We start from the raw sequence: 14451 nt of genomic DNA, 5'->3' as shown, positions 1-14451 counted from the left end.
GGATCATCGTCTCGCAGTGGACTGATAGTAAGGACACGGTTCCCAATACAATACCGAAGTCAAGCATCACGGGCTGCGGTCAGTGTGCGGGAGGGTGACCACTTGGATCAGTCTGCTTAGGGACTGAGGGTGCGCGGTATCGGTCCTCGCTAAACTGTTCTATCGTAAAGTGTGCTGGTCGTCCGGCTACCGAAGCGGGGGTGCCATCCCCTCTGCAGATGATCAAAATTGCGGTGGTATGTCTCAGTCGGATCATCCTCAGGGATATTTCCCAGACCTTTGCCAATATCCCATTGCGCAGCTCTAGTGCGACGTAAGTAAACTACAACAATAACTAATTTGAATTTTAATGCATGCAAACAAACATTGAACTCGCTTCTACAATCTACACGCATTTTGCAAGCATCTATGTAAATAATTTACATCTATGTAAATTATTTTGACAAAGCAAAATTATTTATATGTAAAATTGACATGCTGATCGAGGATAATTATTCGTTTCTTCCTTTCTTCTACTATGACTCAAAAGTACAATAGAATTAAAAATGAAAATAATTTGGATAACTATGAAATATTGCTGAAAATTATCCCTTTTTAAATCAAGATTATGAAGATATTACAAATATTAGCTAAAGGAAAATTATAAATTAAACTAGCTAATTATTCGTTGAATAAAAAACAAGTAAAATAAAATCGTGTAGCAAAGAAATTCAACAAAATATGTGAACAAAGAACAGTTTTCCCAGAAATTTCCCAAGAAAGGATATTTCCAAAAGATATTCCAAACATCCCACGCATTTTATCACCAAGTTTTACGACGTTAACGAACGATAATTCACATAACTAAATATTTTTACTCCAAAGAAATATTTCATCGTTATCACCCAGTTAGGTTAGGTTAGTTGTCATCACACAACGTTCGAAAATGGCTTTGAAGCTAAGAACATCTTTGATAAATAGCGTTTCCAGATACTTAATGGGTGGCTTATTTTTAACGTTTTCCATCACACGAAACGTAAAAAAGTAAAATTAATGCGTGGCTTAAATAATACGAAATAATGATTGAAGTTACTAATTATGGGCTCGTTAATTTCACTGTAATGGTAATTAAAATTAACAAATGGTGTTTACTAATCGGTAATAGAATTTGCTAGAACAAATAAGGAATCTTTCTATGCGCGCAATGTTAGTCATTTTTTTTTACTGTTATAGGTATATAGTTAGTTCTAAGTAAGGATATGAAATCTTTTTAAACTAAATTATTCTGTATTCTTTATTGCGTTTATTTTATATATAGAAACTCATTACGAAATTATGTTTTACTAAAGATAAACGTTATTCGGAAAATAGTGTTTGTAGATATCTGATAGTCTTGAGTATGGAAAACAAAATTACAATTGAATCACAACTTACGCATATGGAAATTTTTGGAATGAACTCCTCTCCCCTACTAAGAGATGACCATATTGATATGAATTGTTAAGCTAAAAACACTAATTCTCAAAAAAACAAAAACGATTTTAAAAAACTCTAATTTTATTTTCTAAAGGAATGTATTTTACACTTTTATAAAAATGACTTTGTAAGAAATTTTACTGCTAAAGAACAAGACGACTAGGTATTTTTTTAATTAAATTTTCGATTTTGTTTTTTAAAATGTTAAATTTTCATTCCTCAGAACTATTTTATTTGAAAATTATGATTATGAATGTTAAACAAAATATTATATTATTGTTAAAAATTAATATTAGAATCTTAATAATTAGAAAAAAATGCATTTAAGTGCTTAATCCTAATTCGGAGTCTTAGCTTAATCATCTGAACCACATTTTAAAGATTATATTTTATTCTTTCTATGTCAAATATTCAAATATTTTGAAAAATTTTATTTAAAGAAAATACTTTTTATTTCCATACATATTTGGATACAAGCCTTTAGGCATGTATTAGGCTCGTATTCTCTAAAAAGAAATACTCTTCAGAAAACAATTAGCCTAAATAGGCGAATAATTAGCAATATAAGTGACATCTAAGGATAGCTATATAACTCTGAAACATGACTTTTCAATGAGTTTCGAAATCAATAATATCTCATTGGTCTCCATATTCTATTTTAGTAGTATTTATCTCCTCGAAATTATAAGGCTCCCAATGTAATAAAAGCAAATCATAAAATGAATATCTTACCACATTTTCCTTGATGGTGTATATAAATTCCTTTTTGCTGCAAACAAGCAGCCATTTGCAATTGGCAATCACTTGAATAAGTAACTCTATCATTTCCACAGACGGGATCAAATATATCTTCGCATGTATCTTCGCATCGGCAGTAAGCCTGTTGCGTTAACTGGTCAACTAAACATGTAGCACCAAATGAACAATACATTTTCTCACACGTTTCTGAAAGAAAACAAAAAACTCATCTAAAACGTTCCAAAATTGTTAAGTTCTTTTACCCAATTAAGCTAGAAAAACAACACTCAGAATCCTAATGTAAACTAATTCAACAACATTATTAAGTTGTTTAAACATTTTATACAATAGGGTAAACCAGTGACGGAACATTTCATATATATTGATTAAAAATAAGAATTAGAAAGTTTCTCTTTAGATTGATTGGTAACAATAGCTTACTGCCAAACAATAGGAAGTCATCTAGAAATGTTTCGGATTACCTGGTCAAATAGACTTCTCTGGAAAAATTTCTGAATTTGTTATTATCTCTGCATCACCTTGTTTCTTTGAAAAAATTATAAGGTGAGTGTTCGTATTTATATGTTTGAAGTAGAATTAATTGCATGTAATAGTTTTATTTTTCTCACTGTGAAAAGGAGAATTCAAAATATAGTTGTTGAAGTTACGTTTTATTTTCTTTAAAGCATCATAGCATAATAAAGTACTGAGGTAAGGGGGTGTTTATTCATTGGATCACCAAACGATGAAAAACCAGAGAAGGAACAAGTGTTCCTTTACTGTTTTTTTCTTCTAAGTTATAGAAAATAAAAGATAGCCCTTAATTTTTTTGTACCTTTAGCGATGTTCCGCATCAAAAGTATGTTAAAAATACGAAAAACAACATCTAACCTGTGAGGGAACAGGCATGTTCCTTTACTTGGCATAGATTTCCCTGTGAATATGTTGAATATGTGAATATGTTGTCACTTTAATTTTCAATTCATGATTACAAAAAAAGTTAATATTTTTCAAGTACTTATATGTTATAATTTCAAGAATAGGCTTGTTTTTAAATATTTGTATGGCTTATAAATTCATAAAGAGCATTAAAAAATAACCAAAATTAAGTGTTCCTTTACTGGGTGTTCATTCACTAGTAAGAGCTGTTCCTTCACTTGGTCTTCTTACTACTTGTTATTTGAACCTCCAAAACTTTAAAACAATATTATGTAAGTTCTCTAAAAAATTTTTTTACATAATTTTGCAATTAGTAACAAATATGTTGACACTGTCATTTAACTAAAATTACGAATTTTGAAATTAATATGATTTTTTAAAAGGCAAACGAAGCTTAAGTGTTCCTTCAATGGTTAGTTTACCCTATTATAAAATCATTTAACAACAATATTTTGCAAGGAGTCTTCGCTTACCCCGACTTTAGCTAGAATTTGATTCTCCGCGCTGAAGGCTCGGGCTGCACTTTTCCCTTCGTTTCTTATATCTAGATCATTTTCACTACGAGTGAATAATTACCGTATGAAAACCTGATTAGTGGAATGTATGTACCACGAAAAACTCACCAATGAGGTTCTTGCTCGCATTTCCAAATTCACAAACACGCTTCTTTCGCATGCAGTGAGAATGAGTTTAAGTTGTCTTCAAGTGATGTGCCAGCCTGAAAATAATCCAAGCATGTTCGAGAAGCCTAGTGTTAACATTAGGTAATTATCCCACCATCTACTCTACGACTTGGTGGTGGCGTAGTAAGTGCTTGAGCCAGCAGTGCCTTCAGATCATTATTAAGAAAGTTCATCAAAAGTTCGTAAATAGCTATATAAAAAGGAATCTCGATAGTTACATTAAGAACAAAACAAAACTAGAATATTGGATGAACTTAATAATTTTTAACACTAGATTGCTTAAGGAAGTCATTTTGACTGCTTTTTAACTTCAGTTAGAAAAACAATGATGACACAATTTCTTAGAATTTTGTGACTTTTTGTACAACATATAATTTTTTTCTTGTTAATATTTACTAATAGCTTGTTATATAACTGCAAATAATATAAAAAAATATTAAAAAATAATTTTAAACAAATTTCTTTACACATTAGTCATTCTTTCACAATCCACTTATTTTGACTGCTTTTGGGCAATATAGGTACTAGTATTTCAGTATAGGTAGTATTTCAGTCTCTCTAGTGTTAATCAGGTTGATGGCATTCTGTTATAGAAAAAACATTAACAAAAATAGGTTCATAAAAATGACTGGGAAGTTGCTTTATCTAGACTTATTTTCGAAATTAATGGATCAATTTTAAATTTTCTGCGCATAGTTAAGAACGAAATAAATTAAAAGTTAATTTTGCAAAAAAATATATATTTAAAAAATTATTGAGAAAAAATCTTTTACATCTTATTAAATCACTTTAAAGATATAATACAAGATTCGGTATAAACCACTAGAATGGTTTCTATAATCAGAAAATTAAAGAGTACCTTCGTTTATTGAAATTTATAAATTATCAAGAAAGTAATTCAAGTTCATAAATAGCACTTCTTAAAATGAAAAACTAGAAATGTTATTAATAATCTTTCATATTTCTATCATTAGGTTAAAAGAATGGTAGATTTAAGATCTATTTTAGGCGAATTGTTCTTGTTTGCAGAATAATAATAAAAACAATTTCAACTAATGACATACAGTTCCTATGTATCAAACAATTGGATGTGTAGCATCTTTTTTAAGAAAATTAAACATAGTTTCATTTGAACTCAATATAAAATATATTGATGTGATGCAAAATACTGAACAAACGTTTTGGTCTTAGATTGTTTTTTCGTCCAAATTGAAATTCATGTCAATATTTTTTAGTTAAATATTAACAGTAGAGTAGTTAAAAGAATATTATTTTTTATGAATGAGTCATTTAAAACTTTTACTATCTTGAGCTCCAGTATAGATATTTTTTAAGGAATACATTCACCAAAATAAAGAAAACTATTAACATTAATAAACTTGTGTATAGCACTAATTAATAACTAAAACAACACCTTTAATTAAACATTACTATCAGATTTTTAGCAAAATATTTAATAATCTTCACCTTTCGATATTTCTAATTTAATTATTCGTCGGAAATACAGAAGAAATATTTTTTAAATGTGGAATTGGAGTTGTAAATCAAATTTCAATTCCTAATAAAACAAATATTTAATATAAACATCTCGCTATTTTCATATATTTAGCAGCGTATGAAAATTAATTTACACAAATAAGATATATTGTAAAGGTATAATTGAGAAATATATTTTTAGCGAAAATATTTCAGTATGGTAACAAAACAATTTCTTTAACAAATATTCTAACAAATAACAACTGCCTTAGAAGTGAATGCAGATCAAATTTAATGTTTATTTAAATATTCATAGAATAAGACTATTTGTTAAAATGTGTGTTTGATGTTCAATTGTGTAAAATATCAACATTATTTATTATTGTAGTCTTTGCATTACAACTAATTAAATATATTACATATTGAATGAATTTAGGTTTGTTTAACCAATGCGGAATATTGAATTGGATCGTAAAAATAAATATTTTGCAGACAAATGATGAATTAAAATTAAGAAACGAAGGGAAGAATGATCCAATGAAAACGAATATTTTTAAATGTTATTAAATTATACCGAATGTATATTTAGATATTATTGTATCTGATATAATGTGAAATGACAGCATAGTTGTAATTCTTTTATTTTCAAAACAATTAAAATATTTAAAAATTAATCTCATTCAACCTATCTGGTTAATTTTAGAACCTTATCAAAATAATTAGAAACTTTTTGTAAACAACTTCTGAAATATGCTTCTATTTTTTTTTGTCACATAGTAATTTTGAACTGATTAAAAAAAAATATGCATGATAATCTTTCTTGAAATAGTAATCTTTTTTTTGTATTGACTTATTTTGTTATTTTTGTGCCCGGACAGTAAGATTAGATTTTTGTTTTAAAAAAAGAGATTCAAATGAAAGGAAAATTCTTAAATTGTGTCGGTTATATAATTCGGTAAAATGACATAACTTTTAATTCCATTGTTTACTTTACATCAATTAAAATATTTGTAGATTAAATTAATTTCGTTTCGCCTGTTAATATTATAACCTTATTACAAAAGGATTCCTTTAGTAGACAATTGCTGGAATTAGTAGAGAGTGAAAAAAAATAAAGATTGAAATGGAAGAGAAAATTCTTTAACCAAGGAGAAAGAATAGCCGTGATTATGAAGGCCTCACTAATTTCAAAGGGCTTAACGAAAACTCTTTTAATTATGGCTCCCTGTTATTTCCCGGGGCGCAATTTATCCCAACCTAATTGATAAGAGTGGAGGTGGGTAGCACACGCCCTCTTTTGACACGGTTGTTCCATCAATTCTGAAAACATCTCCACCCCTCTGAAAGTTTATGAAGTATAGTTGGATGCTTTTGTTGAAAATCTTTTGTTGCGTTAAAAGCAAAACTAAAGCTTGTTTTTGACTTCTGAAATTTCATTTAATTATTATTCCCTTTGCGCATCCAACTGAATTGAAACGGGGAATCTAATTTTACTGTTATGCATTATTATTTTTTGAAAATTATGAAAATTCGTTATTTTTCTTATTTTTGAATAAAACTGAGGGGTTTTAATTATCGACTGTGTCAACCTTCATCTATCAAATGTTACCTCTTCATAGAATCAAGTTAACATGTCTTATATACTAGTGATTTTGTATTTAATATTTGTAGTGGTAGTTACGCCACATTACTCCCCTTCCAGAATTTTATCTGTGATAGAATTCAATGAACGAATATCACTAGTTGATTTATGCTGTTTTTTTTTAATTATTATTTTTGTTCATTATATTATTTCTTCAATTTTTGTTTATTGGTTGGGAGTCTTTTATTTACTATATATATATATATATACCAGTGAGTTGGTGTTTAATATTTATAGTGGTACTTATGCCACAAAACAATTTTGACCTTAACAATTATTTGGCAAAGAAATTGCGAAATAATTTTTATACAACTCCATTTAACATTATGCTGTATTTTTGAAAATGGAAAAAACGTTCCCTTTTTTGTCACATAGTAATTTTGAACTGATTAAAAAAAATGTGTATGATAATCTTTCTCGAAATAGTAATTTTTTTTTGTATTGACTTATTTTGTTATTTTTGTGCCCTGACAGTAATTGACATACATTTTATAAACTCATCAACTGGCAGAAAACCAGGATAGCCTGGTACCTAGGGCACTGGGCCCACGTCCAAGAGGTTGTGGGTTCGATCCCCACCGGCCGAAGACTCCCCGTGTGGTTATTGGTGACTGATGCACGTTAAATCTGTTGAGTCCTCCATGTTCTTATAACAAATCATACCTCTGGAGGTACTGATCTGAGTTTCCTTGTCTTATGGATTCGTTCAAAATTACTAGGTTACGAAGTTTAACATTAGAAGTCGTAAACCGAAAATTGGATCGGCTTTTCAACGACGGTAATAAAATAAGAAATAAAAAATAATGTTTAATTTAATTTTTTAAGCCAATTTTAATGATCTACAACATTATCCATTTCTGAAATAATGAGTATCATTTTTCTTATTTTTACCAAATAGACATAATGCCAAATTGTTATCTTTTGTAAAAATATGTGCTTCTTCAATTAACTAGATAAAATACCTTGAATTTTCTATTTTTTGTGAACTCTTCACCTAATAGTTCAAGCGTTAAAATGTATGTATATATTTTTGGAACCATAACATTCCGTATATTTTTTTAAACATTACTGTGCATTCTTGGAATTGACAAAATTGGATGTTTTTTGTCTTTCAAAAACAGTTTAACTGATTGTATTAATGCAAAATTATAAAAATGGGTTATTTTTCATAGTAAAAAAAATGCCTCTTTGTATTCCGTTGTAATCAAGTATATTTTGATAAAAAGAAAAAAAGCAGCCTTGTTTATGAGTTGAAATATACTCTTTTTTGAAACTATGAAAATCATAATGATATAAGAAGTTAACTGAAATATGATAGTGATGGACAAAATTATAAATTGTAGTGTGTTTACTCCTAAAATTTTTTATTTTTACTTTTGCTGATCCGCTGACAGTATAAGACGATAAAAGAAACTTTAAAAAAGCGCTTTGATGATGCTATATAGGTTTTTTTTTCTGTTCATGATTAAAGTATGTAATATGCGAGATGTTACTTGTTATATTGACTACCTTTTAAATACACTTGAAAAATTCTAATTGGTAAAATAAAAATATTTAATATTATTTTAATAAAAAATTTATTGGTATAATTGGAGCATAAAAATGAAATAAAGTAATTTAATAAACATCCATTGCATAATTTACATTACGCAACTAGTTAAAAATATTAAAAAGATAATTATTTCCTTTGATTCTTCTGAAAATCTCCATCTAATCTAACTTCACGTTTCCTCAATCATTAGTGATAATATTAAATATTTTTTCAATGTTTGGTGAGAAATTTGAGTACTGGAAAAATAAATTTATTCGTTTTCTTCAAACTTTAAAATTAAGAAATAATCACTAAAGATACGCGTTCTTATTAAATATGTTCTCCGCTTTTTGAAAAAAAATTGTTTTTTTTGAATGAAACATTTTAACAAGGTTGAAAGACGCTTTTTAAACTAGAAAGGATATTTTTAAATAAGGTGAACAAACAAAACATAGACAAGAGAATTTAAAACATGAATCATATTAAAATCTTTTTATTTTCTCAAATTTTAATTTATTTTTTGTAGACGGGATAAGATATAAAAAAAGGTCAAAATAAAAGCGGAAAAAGATAATATCTTCTAATATGTTTGGATTTCAACTTACTTACATGCAATTTAAATTAGATTGGTTAATATTAAATAGGATTGATATCAGTTTCTGATGAAAAGTTATTTTTTTTTGTGAATTCGTTAAAAAGTCTTCACATAATTATAGTGTAAAACTACCATAGAACCCAATATCTTCGGTCGCGTCCTGTTGTCATTAATATACTTAAATAAGATTATTTTTTTCCTCAGTGGTTGACGGGTCATGGGTTAGAGTCCCTTTGCCATCAGGCCAACTGTGGGAGGTTCTCGTGGTATTCCTCTCCATGTAACGCAAATGCTGGTTAGTTCCATCAAAAAATGCTCCACGGTGGCAAAATTTCTCTTAATACTTGATTCAGGAGTTCCCTTGTCTTCTGGATTAGGTTCAAAATTATAAAGACTAGGAGTTGAACATTAGTAGTCAAAAACCCAAAAATTGTGTCGGCTTTTCAACGACAGTTATGAAATGAGATACAATTTTTTGTGTTGTTTTCGGAATGACATTTTTTCTAAGACATTTTATTCGACCGACCAAATTTTTGTAGTTTTAAAAGTTATATTTCCTGAAAACTGCATGGACAATAATAATAATTATTATTATTATTGCTGCTTATATGTGTTATTTCTTGAAACCTATTTGATAGATTTTCTACAAGTTTCTGACTCAGCTATTTATAACAGAGTTTAAAATTGTGTTAAACTTTGTGTTCATTAAAATTCGACAATTTTTTGAATTAGATAATAAATATCAAAAAATTATTAATAAAAAATAGTTTGTGCTTATCCATATCTGAAGAAAAACATTTTGATTTATTTAAATAAGAATAAATAATTTAAAAAAGAACAAATAAGATAAAATAGATTGAATAGCTTATATTACCTAAACCATTTACTTTATTAAATTATTAGCTGTAGAGTACGTATTACTCGTCTGTAATTCAATAGTTTGCGAACGACCAGTGTTATACAACACAATGTATGGGTTTATTAATATCAAATAATCACATATCAATTTTGGAGAAATCATGTGCGTCTTATTGGATAATAACCAATATTACGTTCAGCAAAATCTTGTATTATTCTCTCATAGATATTTTGAAGATTTCTTTCTTTAAATATTTCGTGATGCTTTAAATACTTCAGCCTCAATTATGCAGTATTATTTTTCCTTGTTTTACTAGTACAGAATTTATATATTCCATAAAATATTGAAATAGGCGTGTTTTTAAAACAAACACGATTTATAGTTAGTGTACAATTTAATTTTCTTTAACATTTTTTTAGTATTAAAACCAAACTGTTTTATTGATGCTCGTAATTTTTGCAGGGAAACCTAATTATGAAATACATTTTGATCTGTATAAATATCGTTCTTTCTCAACACCTATTTTTAATTACAACTATCAGATTAGATAGATTATATTTTTTATTTCAGAATTTAGGGACACCTTTTTCAATAGTTTTATTGTAGTGAAATTTGCAAAGTTTTGAGAAGAGACCATACATTTTCACTCCCAGAATTCTTGATTTTAGTTCAAAAAAAGACCTATAAATCACTTTGAACGTAGTGACATAATGTTGAACATAGTGAAAGTTGTTTGAATTAAAACCCCCGGCATTAGTTTGGAGTAGCAAAAAAATGTTGGCTAGATTGAGTATTTGTGTATTGTATAGTTTTCGGAATGTTGTTTGGCTTACAGCTGATACAAGGCATTTCATAAATTTTGTAGCGAGATTTTACATTAATCCTTTCCACTAAGAGGTTTTAAAATTTGTGATTTCAAGAATTGCTCTTTCACTTAGATATTTACTATATAAAGCGCCATCAGTTGGAAATTTTTTGAACTAAAATCATAAATTCCGGCGAAAAAATTTATTTTTCGTCACATAATGTGACTGCCCGAAATAGTAATTTAAAAAAAAAAACGTTACCTTTATAATTTTTTGAAAACTATCTGTTTAATTTCGGCTACCTAGTTCACATTAATGTATACAAGTAGACCAAAATAAAAAAAAAATGATATATATTATATTTTATATACAATATATAGTATATTAAATATAACAGTATATTTTATATGTATACATTACCGTGAATGACCAAAATCAAGAGAATATCGACTTTTACCGGTGAATGTCAACAAACATATAGTTGCTTTGGTGAATGTTCAAAATATTCTCCAAATTATGTTATATCCTATTTAATATTAATTTATTAGCTGATATTATTATATTTATTCGATATTTGAATGCCTGCTAAGGATAGATTATGATAAACATCAGTGTCCAGTGTACCGGTTAAATGCATACTGGGCAGCAGAACTTGACCTTAAGAAAACATTGATGTGAGGCATACCGGGCCCTTAAGTAGACCTAGTATATATTTCGGACATTTACCAAAACGACTATGTGATTGTCAACATTCACCGGTAGAAGTTAACAACCACAAACATATACAGTCCCTGGCCAAGTTATTAAACTCACTATAAGATTATCTGTAAAATCTTAATTATCAAATGATAGTATACAGCTTTATTGTTTTTACGGGACTGAAACCGGTTAGCACTTGGTTACAACCGGTTACGTACATGTATCAATTGGTTAAATTATATGATATATTACATAAATATAGAATATTTATTATATCAGGTATTATATTAGTACATTATAATAATTAGACATATTAGTATATTATATTAGTTAGTGTATTATAATAATGACATGTTTTGCACGATTTTATAGGCAATACTTTTATATTTAAACATTCATGTCATGGATTTTTATTCAGGAGATTTTTTATATACTTTCTATTTGTATTTATTTTTAACGAATTGCATTACAATGATAACCCATTGATACACGGACATAAACAAGTGAAAATTGGTTTCAGCTGCGTAAAAACAATAAAGTACTGCATATACTATAGTACTGCATAATTTTGCCAAGTACTGCATATACTAAATAGTATATTTATTATAGTAGGCTTAAAAAATTACAACTTTACTAAATTTATTTTAAAAGGTATCTCTACCATTTAAATTCATAAACAGAGTTCCAGACATGACGTTAGAAATTTCTCACAAAAACAATAAACCAATATTTTCTATTTTAAGAGCATAGTAAACTCTATACTACTTTGAAGAGGTACAGCAGACGAATAATAAGCGCCCCAAAAAATCATAAAATGAAAGGGAAAAAAAGTAATATAGAGAAGTTAAGATGATGCGATCGAAAGAACTTTTTCCTGCTCTGAAATCTCAAGAGATTCATTTTGAAAATTGTAATTCATAGCCATATTTTCTTGAAAGGAATATCTTTAGAGTTTTAATAAAAAGGAATGAAAATGAGGAAAGTAAAGATAACCATTTTAAACATTGCATCTTTCGTGATAAGATTTATTTAATAGAATTTCTTAAACAGTTTCACGCGTAAACATCAAACTCAAATTGGGTAACATCCTGTTTTAGTTTAGAAATGCGCTTTGGAAGTTGAATTTTTGAATTTGTTTGCCTTGTTTAAATGCTAAAAACTTTGAACAATGTTTAACATTCTTGTTCGAAAATGCCAAAAATTAAGTTTGCAAAATGCTAGCTGAGTAGGCACGAATAAGCTAATAAAAATTGCATTTTATTCACATTTCTCAATTGATTATAAAATTAAAAAATACTACTTTTGCGTAGTAACCAAGTATGAATTGCAAACGAAATGTGTTGTTTACAAACGTTTTTAGACATTTTAGTTATACACTGTTAGAAATTTCTCAGAAAAAATGGCTAAATAATAATTTATTGAATTGTTATTTTACCATATTTAATCAAAGCAGTCAAATAACCATAAATTAAATGCTAATCAAACTGTTAAGATGGAGAAAAACTGTTTATTAACTGCTTTCACCTTATACTGTTAAACAACTAGAATTTTATCTCACCAACTAGAACCACCTAATGAAGCACAAGAACAATTTAACCTAATGAAGTTCTTTTCAATTTTCAGTGTCAGGCACTCTCCAATGCCCATTACCTTACGAAAAGCGGAGCTCCTACGTCAAGGTAAATAAAAAAAAAAATTTTTTTTTACATTTTTGAAAAATGCTAGTTTTAAATGGTTAAAAAACCGTATAGTTTTGTACTCATAGTTTTATAACTATACTTTTTTTAATTGGTTTAAAAACCATGAAGGACAAAAAAGTTCTTTACCGTAAACATTACGGTTAAACGGATGGACAGACAGCTGCCAGTTATTTTACCATAATTTTAGAAAGAAAATTTTAACAGTATTTGTAATAACCAAGTATGAGTTGCAAACGAAATGTGTTGTTCACTAAAGTTTTTGGACAGTTTGGATATAGACTTTAAGACAAATGACATTTTGCATACACATGTGCTATGTACAGAAAGCTAGTTTTGACATTAGAATTTGTAATTACGCTTGGTAAAAGTTACAATTCAATAAGAATCATCTTTCTCTCTTAAGAAAGTTGAGTTTAGATTATTTTGGCTCATCGTTAGCCGGTATCCAATTTAATTTCGATCAAATTCTAGAATCCAGTCAAATTTTAATTATAATAATTTACGTAGGGAGACAATTTAACAAAGTAATGAACTATCTTAACTACCTAAACTTCCGGGCCCTTTCCTTAACTTAATCAAACATAGCAAATAAACTGTTATATTTTCAATAAAATTGAAAAAGTTCGTGTCATCAGATGTTTCCGACTAAAAGTTTTACAGCATTTTTCAAATCCGATGTCGTTAAAATTTGTTTATCAAAGTGATTATTTAAAATCTAGTTCGAAGTGTATTTTGTAACAAATTTATGCAAATTAATTTACCACTCTGTGAATAAGTTCTTATATAAAATAATGTATTTGTGAAAAAGAAAAAAAAGTGGTTTTTCTCTTTTATTATTAATAGCACAACATTTTAGTAAAGATATTTTTTTTACTGTACTTATGCTCATTTCGCTTTTTAATAACCTGATAATGTGAATTAATTTACCAAACTGTGCAAAAGTTCTCTTATAAAATAATGTCTTTTGTAAAAAAGAAAACAATGTTTTTTTTTCTTTTTCAATTCCTACTATTAGTTCATACTCTCCCTACATCTTGTTCAAATTTTCAATCGTTAAGAAAAATACTTTTTACTAATCCACTCAAGTTCAAATACATTTTTTGAACTTGTTATGGATGACACTTGATGTTAATACAGTTTTTTTTCATATATTAATTCATTCATTAAATTTAATAAATTAATTTTAGTTTTGTATGGGAGAAAAATTTTAATTTCTCAATAAAAAGTAACTAAAATAAAATTTTCCCTTGCTGACCTAAGTAGGAATTGACTTTATTTTTCTTATTTATATCTCTTGTTTATTATTAACAGAGCAACTTTAGGAAAGA

At 27.8% G+C, this 14451-nt stretch overlaps 1 protein-coding gene across 1 annotated transcript in view; it reads right to left on the bottom strand.

The window, feature by feature from the left end:
- The window catches only part of LOC107441737 (agrin), a 331154-nt gene that overhangs the window by 244389 nt on the left and 72314 nt on the right, over positions 1 to 14451 (bottom strand). The window contains exon 3 of the mRNA XM_071183001.2: positions 2188 to 2400. Coding sequence (XP_071039102.2) covers positions 2188 to 2400 — 213 coding nt within the window. The remainder of the gene's footprint in view (positions 1 to 2187; positions 2401 to 14451) is intronic.

Source organism: Parasteatoda tepidariorum, chromosome 7 (assembly GCF_982258835.1).
Source record: "Parasteatoda tepidariorum strain Cologne lab strain chromosome 7, Ptep-v5.0, whole genome shotgun sequence".
Classification (NCBI taxonomy): Eukaryota; Metazoa; Arthropoda; class Arachnida; order Araneae; family Theridiidae; genus Parasteatoda; species Parasteatoda tepidariorum.
The sequence above is the reverse complement of the archived record's forward strand: the minus strand, read 5'-3'. Positions and strand labels throughout refer to the sequence as shown.